This window comes from Plectropomus leopardus, chromosome 9 (assembly GCF_008729295.1).
Source record: "Plectropomus leopardus isolate mb chromosome 9, YSFRI_Pleo_2.0, whole genome shotgun sequence".
Lineage (NCBI taxonomy): Eukaryota > Metazoa > Chordata > Actinopteri > Perciformes > Serranidae > Plectropomus > Plectropomus leopardus.
In genome coordinates, this window is record NC_056471.1 from 7,442,583 (window position 1) to 7,465,524 (window position 22,942).

The 22,942-nt window shown below is 40.3% G+C and overlaps 1 protein-coding gene across 1 annotated transcript; it reads right to left on the reverse strand.

Moving 5' to 3' along the window:
• Positions 1-14,631: 14,631 nt before the first annotated feature.
• Positions 14,632-20,226, reverse strand: slitrk4 (SLIT and NTRK-like family, member 4). The gene is made up of 2 exons (XM_042493988.1): positions 19,044-20,226; positions 14,632-18,161 (listed from the first exon to the last, which is right to left on the reverse strand). Exon 2 carries the CDS (start codon positions 18,117-18,119, stop codon positions 15,528-15,530), a length of 2,592 nt encoding a protein of 863 aa, XP_042349922.1. The 5' UTR covers positions 18,120-18,161; positions 19,044-20,226; the 3' UTR covers positions 14,632-15,527.
• Between the last annotated feature and the right edge of the window lie 2,716 nt (positions 20,227-22,942).

Sequence of the window (22,942 nt, forward strand, 5' to 3'; positions counted from 1 at the left end):
GAATGTTCGCAGGTTTGCTCCCTGCTGAGGTGTCCTGATACAGACTTTAAACTCTTATTGACATGGTCAGTGATACCACTCAGCGAAACACTACAATCATCGGAAAAATACAGAAAAGTAACATTGTTAACCCTTATAGTTCCAAGCCCAACTTTTTGGGTGCATTTATGTGACTCACACAGTAACTTGTTAGGTTCAAAAATGCATAGATGCTCTTTTTTATCCAGGATAACAGGCCTATTCTCTAAAAAACAAAATGTTTACATGAATTACATATACAGTAATTTAAGAATATATATGTAAAATAGTAACATGTTGTCCAATTTCCTCAGATGAATTGTGAATTTTTCTTCTCTTAGTATTTTTCAGGTGATGTCAAATTCATGCCGAAATGAAATAAGCAAACGCACAATTGTTTCGACCAGTAAATTAAGAAAAAAGTTTACTGTGGGCTGAAGTTGTGGCTGTGCTGTTATTCCAGGCCAATACAAGGTTTGCTTGCCACATTTTTCCCTTCACAAATCAATACTGTCACCCTTGGCATTATTAATGTGGCATTCTGAATATGAAAACCAAACAATGATGGAAAGAGCAGAAACATATACTGAAGGTGCTGCGAACTTGCAGTGACAAACGTGCCCTGTCCTCATCTGCTGTAACAGGAATGATGAGACACACAGGGACTGACAAATCGACTTCTGACTTTAAACAGGATGCATGTTGACATTGATCTCCATCTTGATTTGCCTCCATCTGCTTGATTGCAAATGGCACAGATCCATGTTCCACTTCATTGCTTGAAATATGTATCAATACTCAGCAGCCTGTATTGGTGTTTATAAATGTTGTCTAACCTTTACATCATATGAAAAACAGTAGGTATTTACCATCCCCATGCTGTTGTTTGACACAGAGCAAAAACAAACTGTAAAATTATAGAATAACAGGCAAACACACCATTTGTTATGTGAATTTGACCAATAAATGTTATGTGTTCAATTGCAGCAGTTCGCACATCAACACAGCAAGAGCTCCATTATAATGACTGATATGCATTTACTCCTACTAGGATTTTTGGACCCACAAGCTTGTTTTTGCATGACCAAACATCGCAGCAGGTGCTGATTCAGTTTGTGCTCTGGAAATGAAATAAACACATAGAAGCACATGATGAATGTATAAAATATTTTGATGCATCACAGCAACAAAGGATAAATTAGGCAGTTCAGGAGAGCGAGATTCAGCAGTGGAATAATTTTGCTGTGAGTCATCTCTTTTATATATTAAGTCAAGAAGACTGCACCAAGTGCTGAAAATTAGAAAATTATCTGGCAGGAGTTTGTTTGGATATTGATAAAATACTCAAATATGGGCCATGATACTGATACATGGTACATATCATGTATTTAAGTGCTAAAGAGTCACTTTAGTCATTTAATTTTACATTAATACAAGTGTCTTGGCCATGTACTGAACAAGTTACAAAAAGATTATTTTCATAATATTATTAGGTCTAACCTGCAAACAACTGTCCAGTATTCACTCTCCTTTAAGTGCTAGTCTTGGTCTCCACCAACTCCTAAGGGAAATATCTGTCTCTTTCACCGCTAAATGCCCCAGTATCTTCACCAGCTAGTCGCTTCATGTGCCTGTCAGCTGTTTGGTGCTGAGCAGGTTGTGTAAAGTTGGTTTATAAAAGACACTAAAAGGCTCTGTAGAGCTGAGGGGAACTGTTAAGTTGGTGATATTTCTCTGTGGTTCCATAATTATTAGGGAAAGTGATACACACATATATATACACACAACACCAACCATTTTACCATTCAACCCAAATGCCAGAATAAATCTTATCATTGTACATTTCTGCAAACCATTGATATGTCACCTTCGTACATTATTATGTCACAGATATGTTTGAACTTTATGATTTAACAACCCTGTGGTTAACATGTGGTTAGGGTTAAGCACTCAAACTTAGGGAATATTATTAGAAAATTATCATGTTTGGCTTAAAATGCCCAATTTTTGGTAGCACTATCCTGGCCAGAAATGTAGTAATATCTTCATAAAAAATACAATAGCTTTTCAGAGCACTGTCCCCTGTGCAAACACAGCCACAATTCACTTTCACAGATCCATGTTTTGCGATTGAAAAGTCCTTAAAGACAACCACCTTTCTTGTTTGTTGGTGTCAAAAAGTGTTGTGCTGATTGGCAGGTGTTTTGCCGAAGTAACAAACCATCCAAAATCCCCTCCTTCTCCCCATGACAAAGTCAGATCATGCACTAAGTATTAACTAAATGTTAATATTGTATTGGATTTACAAATGTAACATATCCTTGGTTTTTCTCCTGGTAACTGGGCTGCACCATTTAAGACAACGAACAAAATGCATGTCTTAACTTACTGACTTACAAACACGGTCCAATCAATATTTCCCTTAGAGACTGCTGTGGTGTTACCCATGTATGAATACATTATTTGCCATAGCATCACAAAAAAAAAGGAAAGACCATCATTTCCCTGCTGCATGTCTCAATGAGACAATATTCACAATGCTATTAGAAATGCAATTGGTGGCTATTTAAAAAATTAAACCCCAACAAACCCCCTGCTAAAGCCAAATCCAAATAAACACTGTAAGCGCTAAATCTGTGGTGTCAGGAGTCTTTGAGCTGCCTTCAGCAGAGTCCACATTAATACCGAAGCTGGCCCGCTACATGTCCTTGTGGGGCCAATTCATTAGTTAGCTGGAAAGCCCAATCAATCACAATGTATCAGGGAAGACTGCGGATCATAATTCAGCTCAGGTACAGCAAAGAGAAAAGACAAGGAAATGAGACGATGGATGGATGGAAAGAAAGGCAAACAAGGCAGATTGGCAGGCAGGGAGAAAGGAAGAGGGATGATTGCAGCTGTAACTGCGGACAATTTGAGGTGGTAGGCTATGCCGTGAGCTGCTCGGGGTTGCAGTCATTGGAGGTCATCTGTCAGTCATAAAGCCTGCAGTACATTGTGTTTTCTTGCAAGATGTTGGAGAAGTTTTGAGGAATGAGCATGTGTTCAACAAATAGGAGCACTCTCACTGCCTTTTGAGCCTCATTGTGCTTGCAAGAAGCAAAAAAGACATCCACTGTGCTATATGAACAATTTTATTTCAAAAGATTTCTTAATTAAATGTTTCTTAGATCAGGGATCTCAATTTTCGTAATCAAATGTAAGATATTGATTAGCGAGAAAAAGAGCAATGGGAGAGGCTCTGATGTCAGCAAAGGGGGACAGACTTACACACATACACACACACAAACAACTTCTGAGGGCAATCCCAAAGGTCTAAGTATGTCTCCTCTACTTGTCTGCAATTGTTCCCCTGCCTTCATTGATCTCTCATAGATCAATGTAATAAAATAGAAACAGGTGTAGGTTTGCACCCAGGGGGAACAGCAGCACATTAATCATAGCTTGCGCTCGGATACGTTCCGCATGCAGCTGCTCCCAAGCTAACATCAACTGGTTTAACAATGATTTTCAAGCCTCATCTTTCAAATTATAAGGATTTTAATGACTTTCAAGGCTTTTGGCTGCTTAATGGTGATAATTCTAAATGACTGGGATTTAGAGCTTCAGAGGTGTAAAGTGGCTAAGTACTTTACCAAAGTTAATGGTACTTAACTTGAGCATTTCCTTTTACTCAACTAAAATCAATTAAAATAAAGCATAATTAGCTTAACTATTGACAACACCACCCAGCAACATATGCTGTTAGACTACCTAAAACAATGAAATACATCTACAAGCAAAGCTTGTAATTACAGAGGAAACCATTGCCCAATAGCAAACACAAAACCGATGTGTGAAAGTATTATGTATGTGTCATACTGTGACATTTACTTAGCAAAATGATTTGCGTATACTAGCTCTCTCCATTTGCATCAAGGCAAATATGCAGCGAGATACAAAAAACAGAAAATGTAGGAGAAGAGGGATGACAGCTAGTGTTCAAGGAAACAGAAGTCACAAGAAGACCTTAAAAAAGTAAAGGAGGTCTGTTTTCCAATTCCATACTGCATTTTTTTTTTCAGTTGGTGTGCAAGAAATCAATTAGCTTTACCATTTGCCATACCATGTGTTGAACAAAACAAACACATGCAGAGTAAATACATGTACATGTACTAAACAAAGTGTACTGGGTTACATTTTATACTGCACACGTACACCATTTGTATATCAATAAGTATTTTGCAGTATACTTTTTTTTTTTTAACAACCACAAAACTATCAAAACAAACTCTCACGCAGTTTGTGCAGCTTAATAAGTGAAACAGCTCTTGGAACACGTCAGAAAATCTAAAATAACTGTAGAATTATTTGAAAAGTAATATACTAACTGTTTATGCATTTACTTGGAAGTGACTTTCCAAAGTCAAAGTTTGAGCTTAAAACAGTAAAGCACACTGATTTCTTGTATATTTGCTAGCATAAAACCATATGCTGTGCTCTAAAATTTGGTATGTAGGTAATACTGTATACAATAAGCAGAAAAGATAACATCTTTTTCATAGCAAACATGCCAGTGTAATTGATAACAATTAACAACTCCATTTATGCGAGATTGTTCCAAGGTCCTGGTATTGTGTTTACTGGCTTACTGGGACATTTGATGGAACTGAGTCATCATTAACAAAATGTGTCACACTTGTGCTTTTCCTGCTATGACAAGTCAAAATGTCTGCTGTGAAAAAGGTCAATTGAGACACTTTAAAATGTCACTGCCAATTAAGGACAAAAGATTTAATACTTTCTGCTGATGCTGTTTACCACCATTTGGAATTTGTTTCTTCTTCTTATAGTGTACAACAACCATATGCATACCGAGTGGATTGAAGATACTTTCTTTTTTTTACTTTTCCACTGTCCTTTTCACTAATACAGCTGTTCAGAAATAATGGGTAGACACAGCTAGGTGCAGTTTGCAAAATCCCTCAAAGCATGCTTATACACCTGCAAAGGAGCCACACCCACACGTTTTCAATGATTGTGGCTGATGAGACTTTCAGTCAGGTTGAAGTAAGGTGAAGTTGAGTTGGGATTACAGACCCGCTCTCACAGCAGACATTGGGCTTCTCATGGCAGATTCCAATTTATCAGAGCTTGTTCCAGGGTTTTGGTAGCTGGCTCTGTTATGGGTTATTGGGACATTTGATAGAACTGAGCCATTTTAACATTTGTTTTACCTGCTTTACCACTATAAAAATCAGATTATTTGATCTCTAAAAGTCTAGTCAAATAAATAAGAGCACCAAGGAGGCCTAGTCCACACCAGTGTGTTTTTTAAAAGTGTTGCTTTTTCTATGCCTTTTGGCTTTCCGCCCATACACAAACTGTATTTTAGGTCACTGAAAACTGACCAGTTGTGAACTTCATCTAGGGTGAAGAATTTTTTTTCTTTTTTCTTTTTTTTCCAGAAACTGTATTTTCAGTGTTGCCGTGTAGACAGGAAAAATTGAGTGTCTGGGCCTGAAATGCCTGTGCGTGCACTGTTATCCCATTTTTGAGGCATCACAAATACAACATTTTTTGGTATAGCAGGCATAATCAAAATAAGTGCTAGTTTGACCTTGCCAACAGGACGTTTTACATGTTTACGTATAAATGAACAGTTTATCCTCCATGATATTGAGTATCAGAGGTGTCAATGTGCTACCAAGACCACTTCAGGTATCCTTCCAATTATAGCTTTTTTCCAGGCTTCTGATTAGTCAGCATCTTATTTATGTGGCTTTAGGGTTACAGTTGTATCACCACCTGTGTTGTTGTTTTAGCTCTTGATGGGACTTCACCTATATTTTTTTTTGTTTTTCATTTATTCAAAAATACCTGTGTTCATTTGGACAAGGCATGACATGATAACAGGGTAAGTTAAGTTAAGATACAACCAATGTAACAGAAGGGTGAGAAAGATGTCTATCAAGGGTATGTTCAGAAATCTCAAGTGCAAAAGTGCACAAACTAGACCTTTTGCAAATTCAGAGCACTGCTGGAATGTTAATCACAATGCAACACTCTCTGATCAGCAGACTGAATGTGTGATTAACCTAACCATTAATTTGTGTAGAAATAGAGTGCTCTATTTTTTCGTATAAAAACACTGTCATTTTAGTGAGGAACATCAGATTACATTTACAAATGCACCCTGAGTGTGGTTAAAATAGCATGGAGGTGGACTGTAGTATTTTAAAATTTAAATATAGTTTGCTATACAGTGCCAGACATTTTCATACATTTTAGGTCAGATTGGGAGGGAGTGTGTGTATTTTTACTGATTTCAATGTGTATGAGATAAAAACTTGAAATTTAACCTTATTTTTTTTTTACATTTTGAAGTTAATTTCCAAACAGTTAACAGTAACAGTAACATGGCATTTATTCCAAAATATGCTTTATGATCCACACTTATCTTGTCCACTTTAACAATCTTTTTGTATTGGAAACCACAGTTCACTAACTGACCTTGAGAATCTTACACCAAAATGACACAGCATTACAGATTCATTACACCCCTGGACTCAAATTCAACAAATGTACAAATTAGTGCACTGTGTGAAACTATGCTTTGACAACAGAAATCTTACATGATACAATCTTTTAAAAATAAATGATGCTCCCTGAGGTTCACTCCTCACACCAAACACAAAATAGAACTGCAGTCTCCAAGACAGGTAATAATAGTATCGCTGAATGGTGACTTACTTTAATTCTCTCAATTATTTTGTGAGAGCAGGTGTCACTTTTTTAGAATGTGGATATCTCATTTTGGTCAGAAACTCATTATCCTTTTTTGACCAAGCTGGTGAAAAAAAAGTATTCAAAGGACAGAATTTGAATGGGAAACGAAATGAATTTAATGGTGTGGACATGGAGGCGAAATGGGATCTGGAGGGGCTGTGAAATTTGACTGGAATGTGGTCTTTAATTTGTCAGCGCATTGAATTAAAGCTAGAGAAAAAGGGAGAGATAGATTTTAGCACATCACATTGTGCTACTGGTTTGTGTGAAAGTGCCGTGCCACTGTTGAAAGTTTGCACAGTTATGCTGTAAAGTTTCACCTCGAGCGCTAAAGAACCACACGCAAACCCTTGTATCACCTCTTGAGGCTGTGATGGCCTCAACGGGCAGGTGACAGATTTCCTACCCTCTGCTTTTATGAATGTCACTAAATGGTGTTAAAATGGCAGCCAAGTAGCTACAACAGAGCAGCACTGGTGGATTTGTCCACGTTTAATGAAGCAGCTGGTGGGGAGGCGAGGCATTGTTTTCCGCTCATTGGGGATGCATTGGGTAATTTGCGGTAACCGGGGAGATGCCATCCCCTTTCATCCCTCCTCAAATGGACGCCCGACTGCAGCTGATGCCAAAAATCGCTCCGGTAGCTACCATTCCTGAGCACATTGCTGGCATTCAGCAGGCATGGGTCACCACAGCTTACTAAGGTGGTGTCAAAGAGAAAATGTAATTAATGCAAATGTGTATACAAACAGAGGGGTGAAAAAAGAGTCAGCGGGTCCATTATGGAATGTATACATCAATGTGAACAACTGCAGCATTAAAGCCAACAGAGGAACCGATGGTGATGCATGCACAATGGTTATCCAAACAAATATTACATGAAAGTATATTATATATATTTAAAATTTGCTTTGGCCCATTAATTAACACTACTGGAACCAACACTGGATTCAGCATTACAAATTTACACCAATTAGCCAAAGCAATTACACCACTGGTGCATGAAGTAAATAACTTTGCAAATCTGGTTGCAATGCAATGTTCTACTGGGAAACCATGGGTCCTGGCACTCATATGGATGCCGCTTGACATACACCACCCACCCAAACACTGTTTCAGCCCAAGTACTCCACCTCAAAGTCTGCTTCTAGGGGTTGCTGCAATGCCCCGAAACGAAGATCTGCTTTTGCCCAACTGACTTTCCAATACAAGCCATTGAAGAATGGAATTGAGTCCCTGACATTTTTTTTTTTTTAATATCACAAATTGTAACAGTTTTTCCTGTAAGCTGGATTTTGATCTATCCGTCATGTCAGCATTAATCCTGGATAGACAATAGTGGTTACCTTAGTGGAAAAGGATGTTAGATGTTACCTTATCTTGACATAGTGTAGTGTAGTTAATTGGGTATCTTGTATTGCACTTTATACTGTGTAGTGTGTACTAAATGGTTTTTATTGTGTAAGGCATCCGCACTTCTCATTGGTCATTCAAAATGTATTTATTGATTTTTCATATTGTTATGTGTATTGTGCAATGTGCACCTACTGTTTTTATGATTCAAGAAATCTACACTGGTAACTTGGTCAATTTTGAAATCTATTAGGGTAGGGTAGGGTATTTTATACTATATATATTATCGTGCAATACCCCAGAAGTACCCACAGTTCATTATGGGGCCTCCTTGGATTCTTGCACCAAAATGTTGGCTTGGGATCCTTTGAGTCCTGTGGGTTGTCAGATGGTGCAACAGTCTCACGGATACTCAATGAGATTGGGATCTGGGGAGTCTGGAGGCCATGTCAAGGTAATGAGATGATCAATGTAAACTTCACCCACCAATGGTTCTAATGTTTTGGCTGATTGGTGGATGTTGAGCAGGAAAGCATAATTTAAAACACCATACCAGTGATTTCACATGATTTAGCACAATCTTTGCAAACTTCCTGACTCTTTATTTCAAGGCTTACTATTTTGCAAACAATGCTGCTGTTTTGTCTGTTATTCCCGGCATTTATTCGTATCCATATATTCCAATACCATAGGGACTCTTTTTAAAATTTGCTTGAGTTGTTAGTCCATCACACTGAACATCAAGTCTGATTATTTTTTGTCAGTGCATAAATGTTGAAGGGTGATGTAATGCAGAGGATTGAGAGTAGAAAGGTCAGTGGTTTGATATCTGGAGTCACTTGCAGTCTACAAGTCACAGTCTCCTTAGGCAAGATGCTGAAATCCAGTGCTGAAAATTGGGTGCATATCATTGGAATCACCCTATGAGCACTCCATCGGGATCTGATGAGCAGGTGGCATGTTGCATGGTAGCCTTTGCCACCTGTGTGGTAATGGCTGAGTGGTGCTTGTGTTGTAGGTTGTAAAGCACTTTAAAAGGCCACTAAGACAAGAAAAAGCTATATAACTGCAGTCCATTTACAACACTTTTTTTACAGCTCAGTAGTACTTCTTGAGACACATAAACGGACTTTCATGTGTAAAATTGCTATAGAGCCTTTTCAGACTGCACAATACAACAATAATGTCACCTCCGTTTAAAAAAAAAAGGAAGCAGGCTTGATGTCATTGTGGTGAATCACACAACGTGGTCTAGTTTCAATAGTTTGGTAACAGGAATGGTAGGTAACAGGAATGAATATAAACCAATGGCAGCCAGGATTGTAGAAAAGATACATAAAACTGAAATGTGTACAGCATTCATTTCATAATGAAAACACGGTATTTTGACCCATGAAGTCCAGCTCAAGATTCAAATCCGACAAAGACAAAGACAAACTCATAAAAACACTATAGACTATAAAAATATACAATGCAGGATTTTACCTAAAAAAACAGCAACGGTGATCCCTCTCAATCATCACTTCTAATTCACTAGTAGAGTGTTTTGGTGCATTAATCTGCGGAGAATATGCCCTGTCTGTATGCTCTTATTTTCCTCTTATTTTGATGTAGTCAGAACGTTTAGGGGCCGCAAACAGTGTGTCTGGCTCCAGAGCCAATAACTGCTCACAGGTGAGGTTGGGACTTTATAAGAAGGTAGCAATCAAGTAGAACCAGCACACATCCAATAAAAATCTAAGCTTGCAGATGCAACAACAAAAAATCACACATAAAGTAAGGCAAAACACCAAGTTGACAACACTGAATCTGAAATGAGAGTGAATCTGTGGTTGGCTTTTAGTTTTCCTTTCATTGGTGAACACTGAAGGAAAGGATGAAGACCTACATGGAGTCTGTTTTCTGTTGAACAGGTAGGTGCCATCAGTTCAACAGTAAGCAACATTTCCTGCATAGACATTGACAGGCCTTTTGAATATCTGTGATATTGCAGCTATTATAAAAAAAAACCCAAAAAAAAAACCAACTAAGTATCCTAAAATTAAACTATTTCACTCAGTGGTTTTGACTCACTGCTACACTGTAGAAACAAATAAAGCCTGATTTCTCTTCTCAGTTTCCAACAAGTACGGCAAGAGACTGTGGACTTTTGTTTTCACAAATAACACAAAAGGAAATTCATTAATACAATAAAAGGATGACTTCTGTTTTTTTTTTTTTTTTTTTTTTAGTTTTAGTCAAATCTACCCTTTTGAAAAAGAGGTATCTCATAAATATATTAATTGTGTTCTTTTTAAGTGAAAAAAACTCAAAGGGAGGATATGAGAGTAAAAGGTAGAGGAAGACAGCTGAGGGAATATCCAAGTTGAACAAGAGGAAACAGTCAACCAGAACAAATGATGTACAGTGACAAAAGAAAAAGGTAAATGATGTAAAACAGAGATAAAAAAGAAAGATTGATTCCGGCATATTATCATCACAGGTAACACGAGCATGTTTCCTTAAAAAAAAATCAAACATTTATCCTTCGTAAGACAATCTGTGTCTTGTAATTATGGCGGCACCTGTGACAATAATTGTCCAATTTCAAAAAGTGATTCAAAATCATCTTAATTGCACAAAATTTCCATCTCTTCTGAAACTGTCATGCTGTGTTTAAGCACTGTAGGGTTAGTTCCAGTGCTTCCAAGCACTGTTTAAAAAGCGCTACCTTTGCATACTAGTCTGCATGTGTGTAGTTCAAGACAGAATTAAAACCAAAACAAAATGTGTAAAATAAATTCTGAATAACATGGTAAAAATGTTGATCCAATGACATTCTGATGATTTAACACACCGATTCCCAACCTTATTGACTCATGACCCTTTAACAGAAGGACGTTTCTACTTATTTATCTCAAACTATTGCATTCTTTAGTTTGAACACTTTTTGGAATATTAACAGCACTGTCATTATGAATCCAGTTATACAGACAAAAAGAAAACATACATCTATAAGATGGTTTTGAAGAAGAATGGTTTTATTTTTCCTTCTTTCCTTTCCTGTTGTCTTATGTCATTCACCTCAGGTTGGGAACCACCACCGTATAAGACACACCAAAGAGAAAGAGGTTAATTTCCCACAGGTGTGTTCAATATGTGTTTAATCTCAGATGAAACAATCTATCTCTGATGCAGAAAAAAAACACATTCTAAACAGACATTTGATGGGAAAAAATTGCTCCTACATGCAACACAAAATAGAAAAAACAAATCAGATGTAGATTTTCAGAAAATCACCATGAAGCCTTTTATGCAGCCTCTAAAAAGATTTTCCTTTAATGCCCAGAAAAGGGTGCAAAGTTAAGAAAATGCTTCACAGAACTAATGAAAAGTATTTCTTGTCTTATTCCATTTGTAACCAAAAGCCTCTAGACAACAGTATTCCTCCTGCAGCCCAGTCACACCATTTCACTCCCTCTGCTGTGTTCTTAGCTCACAGCGCCCCTAGTGGCCGCGTCCACCATCTACACATGCAGCTTTTCTGTTCCAGCACTGCTTTCCAAACACTTTCCCACTGCAGTTCCAACCAACTAAACACGCGTGCACCAAGCAGCCTCATCAGATAAGAACGTACTCCAAGGCACATCAGAGATGATTTTACAGTTAGGAGTCAGAACAGAACTGCAGAGCTGTCTCTGCAGCAGGTGAGACGATAACAGCAAAAAGGGAGAGAAGAAGAAAAAAAAAATCAACAAAGCTTCTTGTATGATTTTCATTGTACTTAGCCAGTAAAATTACAGTGAAAATAAAAATATATCTCCAGTTTCTAGTGATGCCATGGCAGCCCCTGAAGGACCCCTGGAGCTTCCAGGAACAGAGCCCTGCAAAGGAGCCAAGTCACTGCAGTAAAATGTTGGGCTGAAAAAGACACTTTTCCAGCCAATTTCAATCTTTTTTTAAGCATCCAAACGATATTTCTGCTCTATTACAGAGTCATATGATTGAGAATATAACAGAAGAAGAAGGAAAGACGGGGAAGAAAGAGAGCGAGAGTTTAGAGGGGGCGGACGTATCAGATTCATACCACCCCACACTACCTCATCCCTTTTTTAGTTTATAACTGCCAAGGGTATTAATAATTAATGAGGACAATTCTCTGGCGTCTGGATGAGTCATACTTTCTGCTACTTGGTTTCCCAAAAGCCCCATAGGTTGGATTAACACAGAAACAGGAAATCTGAATTTTTAACCCTAAAATGGAACAGGCATGAATGTTTGATAGGTGCCTAAAAACAGATGGGAGCGGTGATACCTGCAACACAATGAGGCCTGTGCCAGAAAAAGCTTCAAACGCCTCAAAAGTGAGAGCAAATTTGGGACGTTTGGATGCGGAAATAACAGGAAAAGAGGCAAGAAAATAACACGCAAAGGAAACTGAATGAGGCTACATCAACACAGGCAAAAAATAAATGGTTTGAGATCTGACTGACATTCTTGGAGCATCACAAAGAGATCTGAACCACAAAACCAGCACAAAACCAGAATTTGAATTCCAAGCTTCAAATGTTTAGTTTGGCATAAATATTTTTGCTTAAAATCGCAATGCCTTAACTGATACTGATTTTGTAATGGTATGCCTTTTTCAGGTGGCTTAAATATGTTTTGCTGCCGGCCCCCCATCCACAGCAGTGCATTGCTTAATGTCTGTGGGGGTTCTTCTGCAATCTTTACAAAACTGGGAGCGTACTGACTGCCATCTATTGTGTTTAATATAGATAAGTACCTCTTACAATCCCACTTCGAAATATCTGAACTATCCCGTTGAAGGAGATTTGATGTGGTCCAAAAATAAAAAAATAAAATAAAGATGGTGGCAATGGCGTAACACACAGCAACACCTCTGATGTAGTTCAGAACTCTGTAGCAGAGCACAAATGGTTTCATGGCCTTAGGTGCAACAAACAGTTAGTCTCATAGTTTCCACAGCTTCCTTGAACTAATCACACTAAGCAAACATACTGTTTATTATTCTTGAAGGGCAGCCAGTGTTTGTACATGAACAAAACAAGGTACATTCTGTCACTCGAGATGGAGTCTGCCCAACACTGAGCTGTCACACAATCCCACTAGCTATAGGAAAAAGTCAACACAGGGTTTTAAGGAGCTGGAAATTTCACTGGAAGAATCTTTTTTTTTGTTTCTTTCTTAAAGCACAGCCACCTTGAAAAAGCTCAGAGGATGTCAACTAAAAGAAATAGGGGGACACAGTGCAAATAGGTGCTGATTTTAATACCTTTGATTTCAACATGATTATACAAGAGAAAATTAACCAATATACAGGAGATTTATGACCGATAGAAAATTGTATTTATTATACTTTCCAAGATACATTCTATTCATTTGTAATGTCAATAAACACTCATAATTTTAACGTAACAATACTTTTTAAATAAGGACCGGATAGAGTTAAGTTGATAAAAGAATTTTGAAAGAGAACCTGCCTTGACAATATAACCTCAAACTAAATAAATTAAACAAAATTATTTGAAGCCATCATGACCGAGCATTTTTTTTCTTTTACTAATATTGCACATGGTGTTTTATGATATGATTCGGCCCAGATCTGACAATTTAGAGCTTCAGTTTCCTTGAATGTCTCCATTCCCATCCCAACCATTCTGGAACCATATCAAAGTTTAATGCACATTTATTTTGGTTGCATAATGTTAATAAGAAAACCTTTTACAAGATACTGTGGGAGATATAAGAATAAGGAAACTGCTTGAAAACTTTACAGACTCTATCAGGCCTCGGCTTGTCGTGCGACACAATAAAAAGGAAACACCACAGATCACATTTCACAACCCTCGTCCGGCGGGTCGAGTTCCTCAGCGGACTGAGAGAAACAAGAACCCTTGAATCGACTCAACAGTCACTTCTGGTGGCCTGAATTAGCTCTGATGCATCATTCTATCAAGTCCTTTCCACTCTCTGAGTATTATTCTTTTTAAATAATACCAATAACTCTTTAAATAATCCTGCATAGAAAAATAAATTAACTATGTTAAATTTTTTCTTTACTACGAATTGAGAGCTGACAAGGGGAGGTGGATCACCGATTGAATTATATTAGCTGTTTGTCTGATAATTCTGGCTTGTAGTCTCTTGATGATGATGCTCCGTCGTACAGTGTGTGTGCGCATGTGTAGATGTTTGTCCTTCCTTGTAATTTACAAACCAGTCCCACAGATACAAATAATGTAAGACTTACAAAATAAATTCCAGGTTACGCTTACATGGCAAGCAGCTTTGTAATTTTTTTATCCTTGGGTTTTCATTTTTCAGAAACAACGTCCTCTGACAGTGTTATGTGCCGTTAGATTTCACCCAAAACATACAGTTGACTGTAAGTAGCAATTTTGAAGAGAAACACAACTCCATTCAGAAGACACTATATTTAACATGGCTCTTTACACAAAGAGAACAAGTCATGAAATCACCCCCCCCCCCAAAAAAGAGTTTTTCGCAATGCCTTAAACAGGAGCCGCTCAGCCTCCCGGCAAAGAGCAGGTGTACCGCTACTGGTGTGTAATCCAGACAAGGTGGCGGAGAGTCTGCAGCCGACTCCAGAGGGCATCCCCAAGAACAAACAGAACATCCCCGCAAATAAAATTTAAAAAAAAATAGCAAAGTAGCATCCATTGAGTCACCAACTCTTAATCTCATCCCAGAAGATTTTGGATACTTTCCAGAGCAAAAGAACAACAACCAGCCCTCCTTTTTTTATTTTTCTCGTATTTTTTTTTTTTTAAAATGAGGGGTTGAAGACGGCAAGGTATATTCTCAAGCACTGTTTTCAAGACCCTTTGATTTGGTTGGAAAAACAAAAGGAGGAGAAAAAAAGAACAACAAGAACAACAAAAATAAGAAGATAAGTACCCATTTCATTAGCAGCAAAAAAATACTATGACTGTCTGGTTGCTTTTTAGGGTGTCCTGTGGTATGTATGTGGGATTCATACATGTAGTGGCATGGATAATCCAAAAAGGTCTTAAACTGTGAAATAGATCCACGCTGATTCTAGTAATAGCTTTTGTAGTGTGGAGCCATTTTGTCCATCTCTGCATTGGTCATTAAGGATTTCCAGAAGGCACTTTTTCGCTGTGTGTGGGAGTGTGTGTGCATGTGTGGCTGCAGAGAGGGAAATGAGGATAGAGAGCTGGGAGGGGGGTTGAATGGTGTGTGTGTGTGTGTGTGTGTGTGTGTGTGTGTGTGTGTGTGGCCAGAGAGGGAGAAAGAACCAGAGAAAGGCAGATGTATTTGGCTGTCTGTCTGCCTATATGTATGTGTCTGACTTCCTCCTGTATGTGGGTGTAATCAATGCACTAAATCAAACACAACAATCCCTACATTTTACTCAGTGCAGTCTGCTCCTCAAGCACCTGCAGGTAATCAGGCGTTCCTTGGAGCTTGGCTTTCAGCTCGTAATACTCACTTTTTCTCTGCTCCACCACGATCTTACTGTGGTTCCCGCCTATCAGCGACGACTTCTTCATCTTTTTATCCAGCGTTTTCTCTGGGTAGCGGATTTCGTACCCGCCCATCCCTATACTGTTGAAATCTCTTTTGCTGTCCAGGAAGTTCTGGATGAACATGCTAGGCTCTCGGTGTGGGAGGAACTCCTCGAGTTCGTCGATGGTGCTGAGGCGTTTGTTGCGCTCCAAGGTGGAAAGCGAGTCTTTATCCTTGTCAGCGCTGTTCCGGAGGATGATCTTCTGCCTCTGGGAGTCTGCAAACTTGAACCCGGCGTCCATGTCTGAGGAGCGTCCGATCCCGCAGGTGTGGCTCTTGCCGATGTGCTCAATGGTCTGGGGGATGAATGTCTCGCCTCCCAAGTCGTCTCCTGGGATGGAGCCTTTTTTGCCGGATTTGTGGCTGTGTCTGCGGAGCTGCAATGACATGGAGCCGCACTCCTGATCCCCGAGCCCCTCCTGCCTGCCCACTGGTTTTTTATTCCGCCTCAGGACAAAGACTAGAAGGCAGAAGGCCACAAACACAGTAAGGATAAGCACTACGAGGATGCTGAGGATCATAATGGAGAGAGGCACAGGCCCTCCCGGTGGTGCCTTGCCAACTCCAGCAGGCGAGACTGAGGTCAAAACAGGGGTGGGGCTAGTGAGAATAAACGGTGGTCTTGCAACAAGCTTAGGACACAGGATCTCATTTTTCAAGAGACGCAGCTCAATGTTGGAGAACTGCACAGGGGAGGCACATTTCACCTCTTTGGCAGCCACTCCATCACTTAGCTTCTCTAGCCAGAGTTTGAGGGCAACAAGATCGCAGGAACACTCCCACGGGTTCCCTTCCAGGTCTATCTGGGTCAATGATTGCAGCTTGTCCAAGACACCACTCACTGGTAGGGTCATGAAGTGGTTGTTTTTCAGATTCAGCCTGGCTAAAGAGACACCCTCAAACACATATGCGGGGAGACTCCGCAGAACATTGTTGTTGAGATACAGGAGTTGTAGGTTCGGCATGGAGTCAAAGGTACCCGCTAAGATTTCTTTTATGGCATTGTATTCCAAATATAGGTACTGTAGGTTTGCCAGACCCAAAAACATCTCTGGGTGTAACTGTTCAAGCTGGTTTCCATTCAAATACAGTCTCCTCAGATTAGTGAGGTTAGCAAACACACCTTTCTGGACTGTGACTATCTGATTGCTGCCAAGATGTAGCAAATCTAAGCCCTCAAAGCCTTGGAAATCAGACGGGCTTATGTCACGGATGTAATTTCCACTCAGGTGAAGTTTCTTGGCATTTGGTGGTTTTGGAATGAGATCAGCTAAGTTCTTAATATTCCTTTCCTGACAGCTGACACTGATGCCAAAGTCAGAAGGGTGGGCTTTACAGCTGCATGGCTGTGGACACATAAATGGAGGGGTCCGTGTCTGAAAGGAAACAATCTGGCTATTTCTTCCAAAAGGGGGTAAACCAGCTACAATACCATTACCGTAAATCTTGGATGAATCTGTGGTTTTTGGCGATTTTGTGGCAATGGGAGCCACAGTGGTTGGGGACATTTTGGAGGGGGACTGCCCATTATCAGGTGGTGCGGGCGGCATCCTAACATCAAAGTCACTTCCTGTTCCCATGGGACAAAGCTCCTGTTTGTTGGTTTCTTTCAGGAGCCTCCCGTACAAGTCACTTGGGGTTTCACATATGGCCTCGCCGATAAAAATGTTATAGGGCATATTTTCAAGCCATGCCTTAAGAGGTGCTAGATCACAGGTACAGTTCCAGGGGTTGTCGTCCAGCTGCAGTTCTACAATGCGCCCAATATGCTCCAGAACCCCCAAATAAGGAAGCTTCTGGATCCTGTTCCCCCTTATATCCAGGTGTGTGAGCGAGGCAAAGCGAAATATGTTGTCAGGAAGTGCCTGTATGAGATTATCATTCAGGATGAGCACTTTTAGCTTGTGCAGTTTGTTAAATGCTCCCTTTTCAATGTATTTTATCAAATTGTAGTCAGCCTGTAGGTATTCCAAGTTCTCTATCCCTAGAAAAGTGTCTGCTCGCAGCACCTTTAACTCGTTATTGTTCAGGTGCAGCTGTTTCAACGCGCTCATCCCCATGAATGCTCCACCTTCGATGTTCTGCAGTTTATTGTTCCCCAGCTGCAGTGACACAGCGTGGGTGAAGTTCAGGAACGAGTTTGGGTAGAGTATGATTAAGAAGTTGTTCTGGAAATTCAGGTGGTAGAGGGACGAGGGCGGCGGGATGAGCTGTGTGGGTCGATAGACAGTGATCTTCTCGCAGTTGGCGTATAGCACGTTTTCCACCGACATGCAGGAGCAAGCGCTGCAGGTCTCAGCCATCAAGTCCGAGGCGGACGGGTCTGCCATCTGAGGTCCGTCCAACATAGAGGGGGAGGAGAGGGAGGAGGAGAGGGAGCCGGAGATGGAGGAAGAAAAGGCTGCCAGCAGGAGTACGAGCAGCATCTTGCCGGTTAGAAATCCTCCCCCAGAAAACCATTTAGTAACCTTTGGAGAGGGGAAGAGACAGGTGCATGCACAAGCGTTCACACACACAGGCGCACGTATGTGCATAGAAGCCCAGAGACGCATGTGCGCACACAGACAGACAACACACATACACACACAGAAAGCAAACCATCAAAATGCATATTTGACATTGGATATACTTTAGATTTTAAATCATTTTAAGCATTTTTTAAATTGTAAAAACCACATAAACATATTTTTAATGAGACAATATGCAAATATACTTGTTCAAGGTGCACCTTTTAATTACTGCACTTTTTTAAAAAATTGGAATCACTGTAGTGAGTTTGACACAGTGATTCACTCTCATGATTAGAAGCCACAAATTTTTGATACAGATTATTCAACACTGCAGGAAAAGTACCATATGTTCCCGAAATTACTGAAACCTGGGAGCTGCTGCACATCTATGCATCTTATTCTGATACCCAAAGCGTGAAGCACCATTTCTGAAAATGTCTAAGACGGCAGCACGACTATATTCTTCACCTCTCAGCATATTCAACATAATCAAAGTCAAACGGCTGCAGTTCTCTTTATCGTGGAGGTCTCATTTGGAGCCAGTCAGCAGCCGCACCACCACCACCACCGCCGCCACTAAGCAGCACATTCAGGTTATTTAGGAAAGCAACTGTGAGAGCGACGGGAAGAGGAAGAATTGGGACTGTGCCCATTGCTGACATGTTGAGAGGGTTTGAGCGGCACGAATTAATCACACAGAGCAGCTTTATTTTTCGCCAAATTTGACACCAAATTGAAAAATAAAGAAAAATGCAGCTCAATTCTTCAAAAATAAATAAATAAATAAATAAAATAAAATAAAAATCAGGTCATTTTAAAGGATGAAAAAAACAGACTTACCCAAAGCTGGGGTGGTAGTGAATGCGGCTCCCTCTGGAGACACGGGGCAGCATTGGTGAGACATGGATGTGCGCAAACAGTCCTCCCAGCTGAAGTAGAATGCAGACAGTTCTCGGGGCGCAACAAGGTTTCTCCAGCCCCCTATATCCCCATGTAGGCTACTGTATATCAAACCTGAGCCAAGTAAACTGGCGGGGGTGCGGGTGGAGATGGAGAGAAAGGAGGAGGAGGAGGAGGAGGGGAGGAGGAGGAGGAGGGGGGAGCTCCGATTTCACCCGATGCGTCTCTTGCTGACGGGCTCCTCTTGCTTGGAAAAATCACCCCTCTGGTCGTTTGGTCCCCAAGGTGGTTGTACTACCTCCATGGGAGAGCATTCATTTGGTTGCAGGAGAGATAGAGAGAGACGGCGAGGAAGCAGAGGAGAGAAAGATAGGGAGAGAGAGAAAGGGAGAGGCAGACAGCTTTTAGAGATCTTGACAGCGCGTCCGGCGACTCCAAGGCGTGAAAAAAGGCGCAAGGCGGTCGGTGATACGGTGAAATAAGTCCGTCATTCTTGGAGTTTTTTTTTTTCTGGAAAACGGAGGATGAGCGGAGGAGAAAATGGGAAAGAGAGAGAGAGAGAGAGCAAGAGAGAGAGAGAGGGTGGCCAACACTGTGCGTCTGGCTTCAGCTCGGCTCAGCAACCCCCAACGATCCAATGAATAAATACTGGTTTGTTTCGAGCGAAGTTGCGCACAGGGATAATGCTTCAGAGGGCGAAAGCAGCCAAAACGCTCCCATCAGGTTGTGTGTATCAGTGCGTTATTTTCCATGGAGGCAGCATAAATCCAGTTCTTTGCTCTGAGCGCGTGCAAACAGTTATTTTCTCTTCAGTTTATTCGCACGCAGCGGCAAAAGACATTTCTGTCTTCATCCAACTGGATTTTTTTTTCTTTAAAAGGACGGATGTTAAACAAAACAAGAAGGGCTATATCGAAGCTCCTCTCCCGGACGCAAAAGAAAAGCAGAGAGAAACAAGAGTCAGGACAACAGAAACCGGTGCGTAAAAATGAATAATGCAGTTATTCAGCCTTTAGTCCGCTGCAGTCGTTGCAAGTGAGGAGCTGGAAACTCCGCGCTCCCATCGGTCCACTGGAATATGTTATCAAAATCAACTAGGGAGAGGATTTTTTTTTATAGCCAAAAATATCCAGTCGGAGGTAAATGGAAAGAGTTAAAAAAGAAAGGAAGGCGAGCTTGCGTTTCTCCCCTCCTGTAACACAGAACAGTATCCGTGTCAGGCGCATAAGTATGCTGGCTCCTTCTGCAGCCGCATTCACCGAGCTTCCCACACGACTAAAAGAGGAGAATGCAGAGATGTGGAGAGAGAGGAGGAGGGAGGGAGGGAGGGAGAGAGAGAGAGCGAGCGAGAGAGAGAGAGAGAGAGAGAGAGCGAGAGGGGGGGGGGTCTCTCTTATAAACCGAAAATGGGAGGAAAAAAAAACTTCAGACCTTGAAACAAATCTGTTATTTTGAGCGCATGGCTTTATTTCTGACACTTTATTCTCATTTTCTAATTATATTATGTTTTGGGAAATTTCATTACAAAGGACGCTGATTTTTGTTGTTTTTCATGTATGAGTAACCTCCAAGGGATCAAGATCAAAGATGATGAAAAGGAAGGAGGAGTGTGTGTTTGGGGGGTAATAAAATAAAGGAGAAGAAGCTCTACCTGCCAAACCGTCGCATTGGACTTGACTTGCGCGACACGGCCTGAGCGCGCCCCCGAGGTCCGATCAGAGAGAGTGTGTGTGAGAGAGAGAGAGAGAGAGAGAGAGAGAGAGAGAGAGAGAGAGAAGGAGAGAACGAGTGTGTGTGCTTAAAACCGGGCACGGGAGCGCGCATTGTGAGCGGCATTTTAAATAGGAGAGAGAGAGAGAGAGAGAAGGAGGAGAGGGGGTTATTATTCAGGAGTGCTGCAGTCAGACGGGCTGCAAGAGGGGGGAAAGGGAGAAGGAGGTGGGAAATCAGTCAATCAGAGGCTTATGCGGTTCACATTTTCTTTCCCTTTTTGTGTGTTTTGCAGGAGAGAAGCGATCGGAGCAAAGAGGAGAGAGGAGAGATGGATGGAGCGGTAAAGAGGAGGAGCTGAGCGCCCCAAGGTACGGCTGCACCCCTGCTTCTAATATCATTTTCTACCAAATTGCATAAGCTCCTTAAAATGACTGACAACATCTATCCATATCTCTCTGTCTCTGCGTCTATGTCTCTGTTGATTTATTCATGTGAGATGAGTCCCCGGGCTGAGTTTAGAGGCAGCGTGGCGCAGCGCCACGCGCTCTTGTCCATACAGCTGACACCCATGGGAGAAAAGGGAGTCGGAGCTGAAACCTGACATTGTTCGGCCCTCACCGGAAGCCTCACCTCTGGTTTCCTCTTGCAACAGGTGACCGAGCCAAGTGACGCACACACGAAAGCAGGCAGGAGAAAGGGAAGATGGGAAGTGTGGATGTCACCGGGCGGGCCCTGCGGCACGGGTGGATTTGTTTAATGTTAGTAATTATGATGATTCAGCGGTGAGGATGGATCTTATGTTGTTGGAAATTATGACACTTATGTCTCTGTTAACTGAAAGAACAGGCCTAAGTTTGCAGGTTGGATTAACCCACTACATAATTTCAAAATTTCAAAATAAAATCTGTGACAAGAATTAAACACCGAATGATGAATGCATTGATCATTTCGTTTTTAATTAGGCGTATTTGATTCGTATTTTGCAACTATGATCTGGAAATGAAGGTGTCTTCTACCTGCTATAATGTTATGACAAAATATTTGACAGACCATCCATAGTTTTTGATTTTGAAAATCTATCAACATTAACTCTTACTCTTATAATACATCGAAGATATTCATCAACACTTATTGTGCTACTTTGCCTCAAGTTCATCTCCTTATGTACATACTAAGTGACAAAGGGAAATAAGTTAACAGCAAAGCTTTATATCCAAGTTTCCATACTTTTGAATGAATATTGGTAGTATTATATTGATATGATATGAGACTAGATACTGTTAAAGATTTTGGATATCGTGATATCATAAATGTTGTTTTTTTCCTTGTTTTAAGGGCTGCATTCCTTACAGTTAAGTGACGTCATTTTCTGCAGTTACCATGTCGGTCAATTATGTTCTTTTACCAACTTATTATATCCACATTACTGATGAATATTCATCCAAAAAGATATCATGTAAATATTTTGGGACAGCACCAACAGGAAACCCCACAATATTGCATGTACTGAGGTATTTGGTCAATAAAACTTTGTCAAAGAGAGGCTATTTGATTTTCTCCAAAACATATAGTGCCATTTAATCATGATTCATTTTTATTATGCAGTGGCAATTAACAAACTAAAAACACAGAAAACGTAATTTTCAGCATGCTTTTTTTTTTTTTTTTTTTAATTTGGCACACCACAGAGATAAGGTTGGACAAAACAATCCCAACTCAAGATGCACTGCCCTTTATTATTTTTATTATTATTATTATTATTATTACAGGCAATTAATCAATTTATTTAAACACTGCTCCTGCAATTCTCTGCCCACTTTAACAAGGCACAAGGCTGTTTTTTTTCTATTTTACACCTAAAGATGCCTAGATTATATTTATATTTTCATTATAAATGTGCCTCAAAAGTGTCCCATGCATATTATCACAATGCTTAAGCCATGAAAGAAATGGTTAATGGTATGCATGCATTGTGTTAAAGGTACATGAGCATAGGTGTAGATTTCAGGGGGATCCAGGCAATATGTCTCCCTCTTCATTTAAATGTGCATTTTTTTTTTGCCCCAATAAAAACATGAGAGTAGCTTTTATTTTGACAAAATTAACCACCTTTACATAATAAATTG

Coding starts and splice junctions, on each gene's coding strand:
- slitrk4 (XM_042493988.1), bottom strand. CDS start 18,119: ATGCTGCTCGTACTCCTGCTGGCAGCCTTTTCTTCCTCCATCTCCGGC.